Here is a 10,586-nt window from a genome sequence, read left to right on the forward strand (position 1 = left end):
TATTGCACTCTTCGCTCATTTTGCTTCCAACTATAATTTGCATCCTTCCTCACTAAGAAAACACGAGTTTTGTTCGAGAAAAGATAGGACATTAGTTGTAATGAGTTTTAATGTGGAAAATTAGCAATTATTGCAAATCCCAACATCTTTTTTTGCGACTCATCCCATTAGGTAATTCCTTTGGAAGATTTGTATTATCTTCCTCTCAACAGTACAATAATTCTGTCGGTTACCCTAACGACAATAAGGGATTATCTAACTATATTTTATATTAATATACAAAATGAACTCAGAGTCCCGACCCCCGTTTTGTTCAAAAGAGGAAGATTTATAAAAAAAACACGACGCGATTTAATGAAGACACGTGTTCCGATCTTATATAAGGCTCACCATTTATTTCGCGAAAAATGAATGACTTGAAAAAAAGTTCTTAAAAATAATTACATTTATTGCTTATAAATATGAATGGATGAGAAATAATTTCACCGTTCAAGAAAATGTTTAGATATTAATTATTATTGACAATAAAAATCTCTTCCGTTGATAAATTATTTCAAGCGGTATGAGTTATTATTTTAAAAAATATATATGTTTTAAATTATTTATATTTTGCGAGATAAAACGGAGTCTAAATAAAGATATTTATGCCCATGTGATCTATGGAACGATGGCAGTTGTCATTCATTCTGTGGAACGATGGTAGATGTCGTTGAACGATATTGAATGACAATGAATGAGGCGCCGTCTTCTTGGGCGGTGGAAGCCCCCTCTCTTAAATGTGTGGACGAGACTCTTAGCTCAAAGAGGATGTGCCTCGTCAGCTTGAAAATGATTCAACAAGCAGCCAAACCTCACCCCCAACTCTAAGGCTAAGGCTGTGATTGATCGTCCGAATTTCTAAACAGAATAGGACTGGATAGGATAGGATAAGAAATCCTGAAATTTCTTCATATCCTATTCACTGTTTGGTGGACTACGGATTTAAAGTCGGATAGGATAAATTTTTTTTTTTTTGCTATTCACGGGTCCGGAGGAGTCGATGAAGGAAAAAAAGCCGAGAAATTTTTTTGGTGAAAGCGCACAAGGTGTGGGGATGAAGATGACGGCGAGTGGAGCGTAGGGTTTCTGGAAAAATAGACATTAAAAATCCTATCCAGGTCTATCCCACCTCTCCCCTCGGATTTTTTTATCCGGGCTATATCCGGTCTATATCCAACCTTATCCTATCCTGGACCACCACCAAACACATGATATGATAAAACATATCCTATCCTGACTTTTGTCCGGTCGACCAAACGCAGCCTAAGGGACCAGACGGTGGAGATAAAATGCTCCTTGCCATTTGAGGTGGGATGTGATCCACGAGGAAATTTCATCCTATGCTTTGACCTAATTATTAGGGACGTTAATGGTTCGGATCTGGTCGGGTCTACCTGAATATAACATAATCAGTTATCAGTAATCACCTTTAGTCTTCGGATCAGTCCAGATCGAGTCAGGTGAGGCCTTTTTGACGATCGTACTAATCGTTATTGGAAGTGTTTTCCGAATGATCTAGGAAGCAGGAACCATCCAGCATTTTGCCATGACCTATCTGCCCAAAACATACTCTTGGTATGATCTCAATTTTCCCATGAAAATTCTCTATCCATTGCATTCGCTTAGGTAGAGTAGGTTTTCCCCAATTAGGTGGCTCAGGTCTCGTGTCATCTTGGTTAATCGAAACTCAGTTAATCGGGGTTGCGATTGATACGTAGGAGTCATCTCTTTTCTCGCCCGAAGAAGATCCATCGCATTAGGTACTACTCGAAAATTAGCACGGACAATACAATGAGTTGTAATGAACAAGGATGGAAATGGATTTGCCAGCAAGCTTCTAATGCCTAGCATAATCTAATATAATATAATCTAATTCGATAATAAAACCCCAAACTACAAGAGATGGTCACCTAAGTTTTCCCCAAGTGGGTATTTCAGATTAAAGTAATTCTTGACCGGCTATCGTTAATCACATATAAAACATTGCTTAACTATACCATTGGTAATCTCTAGTAATGACTCATTTAACAATGGGTAGTTGGTTTAACATCTTATACTATATTTATCTGTCAAGAGTAGTTCAAACTTGCAGGGCAATTCATTTGGTATTTAACCATCATAGGCACGTTTTCTTTTGCCTACTCATGTAATAAAACTTATTCATACAATTATTAAATTACTGTCTTTACATTTCTATCATAATTTTTGCTTCCTGTGTAACCCTATTACATGCTAATAATCTTTATGTTTTATCACATACTAATCTCTATCCTGCAGATCACCTTCATCTCGCCTGGAACTTGCGTTTTTTCAGCAAAAGACAACTCTTACCAGTTCAGTTCCATGTTCCATTCACCAGTGATGATTCCTAGTGGATCTCCTCGTGGTGCTTACATGCTGCACATTGACTGTGAATGTCACACCACTTTCTCGATTGTCCAAGAGTCTGCAGTCTATCCAAATATGATCGACCAGACAATAAAACCCCACTGAGCCTGAACTAGGGAACTTTGCCATCACAGCCCCCAACCAGCTTCCATGCATCATTTGAAGCGAAAGTTCCACAGGCCCAACTTGGATAAACCACCCTAGCAAGAGAAGAACCAGTATTATATGTTTTCAATCTTCATTGAAACCCATTTTAGTCCATTCGTTTGCTTATGGTCGGAAACACTTTAGGTTGGCCAAAGCACTGATATTCTATAAGTTGCTTAAAGTTTATGCTTATCAGTTCATTATATATCTACTATCTGATGAACAAATCCAACAATATTGTTTCATAGTGTTCGTGTCACTTACTTGCGTAGTTGAAACTTAACCTCTTATGGGTTAAGGTCGATTATCACATAAGTTCAAGCTATTCAAGAGCCAATATCACATTGAAATCACGTGACTCGGTTTACATTGGTCAATCCCGACAATTAAAAAAACATGTATTATCACTTAAATGTGGAATTTCTAGTGGGGAAAATTGTCTAGAAAGTCCTAAACCTATTGTACGGCAGCCAATTTAATCCTAAACCTTTTAATTTTGCTAATTCAATCCTAAACCTTTTCAAAAGTTGCCAATTTAGTCATAAACCTTTTAATTGTATCAATTTAGTCATAAACATATTGACTATTTGCCAATTTATTCCTAAACATTTTAACGAATTGCCAATTTAGTCCTTCCGGCTAATTTTGACCGGAAATCGCTGACATCAGCGCTAGCCGTCCTATGTGGAGCGCTGACGCTGTCGTGGACAATTTTTTATTTAAAAAAAATTCGAATTTTTTTTTGATTATTTTCTTTCTTTTCTTTTCTTTTTCCCTTTCTTCTTCTTCATTGAGCCGGCAGAGGTGGCCAACCACTAGGCAAGGGCTGGCGAGCGGCCCAAGGGCGAGGGCCGCGAAGCCGTCGCCGGCTGTGGGCGAGGGTGTCGCGGCCCTCGCCCCGCCCTTGCTATGGTCGGCGAGGGCCTGGGCAAGGGCTCTCGATGCCCTCGCCGGCCACAGTGAGGGTTGCGAGCCCTCACCAAATCTGGTGAGGGCCGCAACGCCTTCGCCAGATTTGGTGAGGCAAGGGCGTTGCGGCCCTTGCCCAGGTCGTCGCCAGCCACAGCAAGGGCGGGCGACAGCTCGCGACGCCCTCGCCAGCCTAAGCGAGGACTCGCCAGCCCTCGCCAAATCCAGGGAGGGCTACGACGCCTTCGCCAGATCTGATGAGGTGAAGGCGTTGCGGCCCTTGCCCAAGTTGTCGCCGGCCATAGCGAAGGCGGGCGAGCTGGCGAGGGTCATGACGCCCTCGCCCACGGCCAACGAGGGCTTCGTGGCCCTTGCCCAATGGCCGACCACCTCCGCTAGCCCGCTCAACGAAGAAGAAACGAAAAAAATAATTAAAATAAATAATCAATAAAAAATTCGATTTAAAAAAAAAAAATAGAAAATTATCCACTTCAGCGCCACTTAGGACGGTTGGCGCCGACTAGATCGCCACATTAGCAATTTCCAGCTAAAATTAGCCAGAAAGACTAAATTGACAATTCGTTAAAAAGTTTATGACTAAATTGGCAAATAGTCAATAGGCTTAGAACTAAATTGGCACAATTGAAAGGTTTAGGACTGAATTGGCAACTTTTTAAAAGATTTAGGACTGAATTGGCAAAATTAAAAGGTTTAAGACTGAATTGGCCACCGTACAATAGGTTTAGGATTTCTTGGACAATTTTTCCATTTCTAGTGTCACATAGAGGCTATGTCTCCTACTAATTAGATTCTTCTAAGTTAACTAGATGGATGGGAACTTCAACTTTGAATGACTAATTGAGAAAAAATTTCCATTTTTTTTCTTGAAGTTGTCTCCAGTAATGCCGAATTCTATCTTTTGTTTCCCTTTCCTATCGGTCACAGTGGCTTGAATTTCTTTTACGTACGTCGTACGACCATGTACTCCACTGGTATATGGTTGCGATCCCGATCATCTTTTTCTTAAACGCAAAACAAGGTACCTAAAAATTTTGATTGTAGTTTCTGTTTATCAAATTCATCCACGAGGGTAATATCTTTTCAGTAACCTGGAAACCTACAGCCAAATAGGTAAACTCAAGCTTATGAAATACTCTACCGATCGAGAAAGTATTCAGTGGTTGCATAGTATCACGTCATAAGCTGACGTGGCATGTATTTATTTACTGACGTTCAATCACAACTTGACACGTGTCAATAACTTGGACAAACGAAAAAAAAAATCTAGCTGGAATTGTTCTCTTTCTTCTCCATCTTCTCCGTCCACAGCCACCTCCTCCATCTGCAGTCACCAGCGGAGTCGGCGGCACTGCGTCCAAGCTGACTATTGTGCATCCATGGTCAAGCCACCCTTCGTCATTGCGGCGACTCGCAGTTGTTGCCGTCCATGGCCGAGCCACCCAAATCTAAGCGGCGGCTCGCAATTGTCGTCGCGGAGGCTTGCGTCTGTGGATGCCCCAAACTGGAGGTGGATGAAGAAGAAGATGATCTCGGGGTGGATGAACAAGAAGTGATGACCGTCTGTATGCCCTAGATATGAGCTCGTGTTTGTGGATAAAGCCACCTCCTTTGTCGTCTCTCGCGGCCATATTCGTCCATCGTCGGATCTGGAGCCATGGTCCATGCCCAAGCCACCGCAAGATCATCTTCTTCTTCGTTTACCTCCAGCTCTGGAGTATTCACAGACAGGGCATATTGACAGTCCTCACTTCTTTATCATCCACCTTGAGATCATCTTCTTCTTCATCCACCTCTAGATTTGGGGCATCCACAGACGCAAGCCTTCGCGAAGACTACCGCGAGCCGCTGCTCAGATCTAAATGCTCATCCATGGACAGCAACAACTGCGAGCCACCGCGACAACGGAGTGTGGCTCGGCTATAGCTGTATAGCAGTAGTTGGCTTGGATGCAATGCTGCCGATGACTACAGATGGAGGAGATGGGGAAGAGAGAGGACAATTCCAGCTAGATTTTTATTTTTACTTTTATATTCGTTCAAGTCATCGACACGTGTCAAGTTGCGATTGGGCTTCAGTAAATATATATATATATATATATATATATATGATACGTTAGCCTATGACATGGTACTATGTAACTACTGAATACTTTCTCCTGCTGATTGTCAAAATCCAAGTAGATGATGAACCGACGTTGAGTTTGCATCCTGTTTAATGAGCAGTCAACCTGTTCGGCAGGCCAGCTCGGCTAGGACATGGAGTGACTTGGACTCCATGTTGGCCCGTTGGGCGAGGCTGACCATTTTCTTGAGGCCCAACAATGAATGGGCCGGGCCTGGCTAGGACTTGACCCACGACCTGGGCTCTTGATATGTAATTATCGAATAATTAATTTAGAGATGCGTTTTATTAGTTACTCCATCTTGATATGTAAAATCTGTAAGTAGCAAAAACAAAAAATGAGGTCAAATTTATCGATACGGAAGGGAAAAAAAAGCAGTACTTTGCACATGGAGAAAGTAGTAAATAAAGCACTAGAATTATTTCCTAATGTACTTTTCAATTTTACTGATTTGCTCGGAAAAATATTAAACCACGATTATGTAATTGTACGCGTTCTGTCCTCATAAAATACTCGTTTATAAATAAACAGGCGTTGATATCGTCATTAGTAGGTATTAGATACCAACTTCCAACGCCTCTTTGACTCTCTCCTCCCTCCGTATCTCTCTCTCTCATCTCAACCACTCTTTCCCTTCTCCTCCTGCTTTCTCCATCCCTTCCATGCTTCCAACCAATCCCCCTTCTCTGCAAACTTCTTTTTTTTTATGCACGGGCGTGGGAAGTGCTCTCCTCATCCTAATACTATATATATGTGTGTGTAGATTATATGATTTTCAAGTAATGTTCAGCTAAAAAATCGCTTTCGACAAGTTATTCAAATGCCAAGCTGTGAATTCACGCGCAATTTTGACGAGCCACGCCGCTAGCACGTTATGTACGTGAACACGGGCTAAAACGAGCCATACAACAGCCACAAAATAGGGACATTCTCTCAACTCTAATTTTAACCCATGTGTTGTCATTATAATTAATAAGTAGATGTCAGTAAGTGCATGAAATCAGTATTAGGAAAAAAAAAAAAAAGCCCACCCAATTTAAGATTATTTGTCAATAAATTTTAGAAGGAAGGACAAAAAAAAAACGGGTAAAAAGCAAGGCCCTCCCTTTGTATTTTAGTAAGGAAAAATGACACAAACAGTCCATGAACTTTGGTTTAATATGCAACGTGATCCCTAAATTTTTAATTTGTTCAATGTAGTTTCTGAACTTTAATCTAATGTGCAATATAGTTCCTGAATTTTTAATTTGTTCGATGTCGTCCCTTAACTTTTGGTACATGTTCAATGTAGTACCTTTATAAACTACATTAAATATGTATCAAAAATCCAATGACGATATTGAACAAATTAAAAGTTCAGGAACCATATTATACATTGAGTCAAAATTCATGGGCGGTTTGTGTTATTGTCCCTTTTAGTAAAGGGGGTAGAGCCAAGAACGTGCTAAATTAATTACTTAATTAATTGGTTGATTATATATTTGCTTAATAGACCGTAGGAGCTAATGAGATGGACCTGCCATCAAACTGGCAAAGGAAACACAGCTTTCATGGAAACCCCAAGCGCAAAATTTCTTTATGCTCTGTTGTTTCATTTGAAGAGAAAAATACAAAGCTTCGTTCCGAACGCATCCCCTTCTCTGTTTCTTGAAGCAAAATTCCCTTCGAGCTCTCCCCATCAATCCCCTGCCTGACCTGGAAACCTCCATTTCATATTCCCCCGAAAGTCCCGTTGGGGGGGGGGGGAGGGGACTGAAGACTAAACTCTAAGGTAACCCCTCAACCACTGCCCCCTCTGACGTCCCACCGATCCAAGGTGGCGATGACCACCTTCGTATAAAGACCCTCTTGATCCCTGGTCGTCCTCCCTCACCTAACGCTCGAGACCCATTTCGAATTTGGCCCTCCTGGTTGGGTTGGAGGTCGAAAGATGAGGGCTTGGTTGTGGGTTTTCGCGGTCGCTCTCGTTGGGGCGTTTGGCCGGAGCCTCGGTGCGGAGCACAGGCTGCACACGGAGCGGATTTCAGGTAATGTTTCCGAGTCGAGAGATGGAATTTTCCCTGAATGTGTTTTGAATGTGCGTGATGTGTGTCGTTGTACGGAGTTTGGTAGAAGATGAACTTCGGCTGATAAGTATCGACTTCTGTGGAATAATTGTCAGTACTTGATGTTGGAAGAGGGATAGAAAATGTTGAGCCAAGGATGGTCCCCGATGATGCAGCCTATGAGGGTGTTGAGACCGGTGGCAGGGGACATGACAGATGTTTCATTGACTGTGTTCCTCTGTGGATGAGATGCATCGTATGTCGTGCGCGTAGGACTAGATCCATCACTTAAAGCATTTCACCTACATCTCTTGCACGGATGTTGCTTTTAAGACATTGATTTTTCTTGAGGTGGGAGCATGAACAGTATTTTGAACAATTTTCGGCTTGTGTATTCAGAAATCTCTCTAATTTGGCAGTCTGCTGCGGTAGTCATGTTGGATAAGGGTTATTATGGTTTACCTTTGTGCCCTGAGCTAGAGCTCATTACATATTTGATGGGAAGACTTTTATGGAGGGTAACTATGTATTAGGCCTTGACACATCCGGATTGTTTACTACATAAACTGATCGATATGAATTGGGAAACCTTATTCTGTTTTCTGGGTGCTGTCAATTGTGAATCTGCTTTTGTCTGAAACTCTAGCTTGGTCGCTAAAATCTTCTAAAGATCAGTAGTCCTTGGACTCTCACATGGATGTGAGATGATTAAATTTCTGAGAGAGCTGGGAATTTACTTATGCTGTTGATAATGATTGGCAGGAAGCGCGGGTGACGTCCTTGAGGATAATCCAGTGGGAAGGTTGAAAGTGTATGTTTACGAGCTTCCGAGCAAATACAACAAAAAACTCCTCCAGAAGGACCCTAGATGCCTCAACCACATGTTTGCTGCTGAAATCTTTATGCATAGATTCCTATTATCTAGCGCTGTTCGTACTCTTAATCCTGAGGAAGCAGACTGGTTTTATACCCCTATATACACCACATGTGATCTTACGCCCACTGGCTTGCCGTTACCCTTCAAATCTCCTAGGATGATGAGAAGCGCAATCCAACTGATTTCTTCAAATTGGCCATATTGGAATCGGACAGAAGGGGCAGATCATTTCTTTGTTGTACCCCATGATTTTGGAGCCTGCTTTCATTATCAGGTAAAATTTTGTTTATATATTCCTGTTTTAGAATATTGTGCTACGATGTTGGATGACAAATAAAGCCTTTTACTTTTTGCTTGAAGACAGAAAGAGGCGATATGAAGTCCCAGCTCTTGTAATGTTGAGGATATTTATGTTCAATTGAGATTTAATTGATCTAATATTTATGTATAGTGAAAGAGGGATTCTGATATTAGTAGTTTATCCTCAGCTTTACCCTTGTTTTTGACACAAAGAAGAGAGAGACAGAGGTAAGGCTGTGGAGGTCTATCATTTATGTTGGTTTTTGGTAGCTGTCTATATGATTCAATCGAAAATCCTCTACACAATGATTTATTCTGAGTAGATTGCTGTTTCATGAACATGTAAGATCAGTGGGTGATTTGGTCTTGCTGACACACATCTATGGTTGTTGTTGGGCATCATTTTCGCAGGAAGAGAAAGCTATTGATCGTGGAATTCTGTCATTACTCCGGCGTGCTACTTTAGTCCAGACTTTTGGACAGAGAAACCATGTGTGCTTGAAGGAAGGTTCGATAACGATTCCTCCTTATGCCCCACCTCAGAAAATGCAGGCTCACCTGATTCCTCAAGACACTCCTCGTTCCATCTTTGTGTACTTCCGTGGCTTATTTTATGACGTGAACAATGACCCTGAAGGTGGCTATTATGCAAGGTACAGATCTAGTTCTCTTTTTGCAAGTTTACAAAGTGATTTGAGGTAGATTAGATTCTCTAGTGTTGTTACTCTCTTATGAGCTATTATGTCTTTTATGTTGGTTGGGTGAGAGCATTGCCTTGACCGTTACTTTGGTTTGACCAATAGAGGAGCAAGGGCAGCTGTTTGGGAGAACTTCAAGGACAATCCACTCTTCGACATCTCAACCGACCACCCAACTACATACTATGAAGACATGCAAAGGGCCGTATTCTGCTTGTGCCCCCTGGGGTGGGCCCCCTGGAGTCCTCGGCTCGTGGAAGCAGTCGTGTTCGGCTGTATCCCTGTGATCATAGCGGACAACATCGTCTTGCCTTTTGCGGACGCTATACCATGGGAGGAAATCGGAGTTTTCGTGGCCGAGGAAGATGTCCACAACTTAGACACGATCCTGACATCTATTTCTCCAGAAGTGATCTTAAGAAAGCAGAGGCTGCTCGCAAATCCTTCGATGAAACGGGCGATGTTGTTCCCTCAACCCGCTCAATCAGGAGACGCTTTCCACCAGATACTCAACGGACTGGCTCGCAAGCTGCCGCACCACAAGAGTGTTTACCTGAAGCCCGGCGAAAAGGTCTTGAACTGGACGGCTGGCCCGGTTGGGGATCTAAAACCATGGTAAAAAGGTCTTCTCGTCAGCACTTTGTTTGGCACATCATTTTGCATGGTACATAAGATGTATAGAATTAAGAGCGGTTCATTTATACTTTCCACATGAAGGCAGAAACTAAACCAAAAACCGACTCCACCTTTAGTTAGTGCCTGGGCTAGACTTTGACGGTATTCGAGGCAAATCAACAAACCGAACTAAATCGGCCCGAGATTCTCGATCTATCGATTTGTTAGTTTGGTTTTGGTTTGGAAAATAGCAAGATCGGCAACTTTATTTCGGTTTTGATTTTGGCATCCCATGCTTGAGTTCCCAGCTGAGCCAAACAGACAGATGTTTAACACAACCTTCATATCTTTCTGATGCAAGCGATTTACTCAAACATGTAATAAGTCACGTTCTTTAGTTCAAAGTGTATCAGTTTTGTCGTAAA

General features: G+C 41.9%; 1 protein-coding gene across 1 annotated transcript; it reads left to right on the forward strand.

Annotated features, from left to right (window-relative positions):
* Nucleotides 1-7,141: 7,141 nt before the first annotated feature.
* Nucleotides 7,142-10,586, forward strand: LOC115681871 (probable beta-1,4-xylosyltransferase IRX10). The gene is made up of 4 exons (XM_030605967.2): nt 7,142-7,653; nt 8,434-8,822; nt 9,260-9,501; nt 9,652-10,586. The coding sequence occupies exons 1-4, from the start codon at nt 7,557-7,559 to the stop codon at nt 10,163-10,165; spliced, it is 1,242 nt and encodes a 413-aa protein (XP_030461827.1). The 5' UTR covers nt 7,142-7,556; the 3' UTR covers nt 10,166-10,586.

This window comes from Syzygium oleosum, unplaced genomic scaffold, assembly GCF_021117445.2.
Source record: "Syzygium oleosum isolate NSW1041296 unplaced genomic scaffold, Sole_v2.1 Sole_v2.02, whole genome shotgun sequence".
Taxonomy (NCBI): domain Eukaryota; kingdom Viridiplantae; phylum Streptophyta; class Magnoliopsida; order Myrtales; family Myrtaceae; genus Syzygium; species Syzygium oleosum.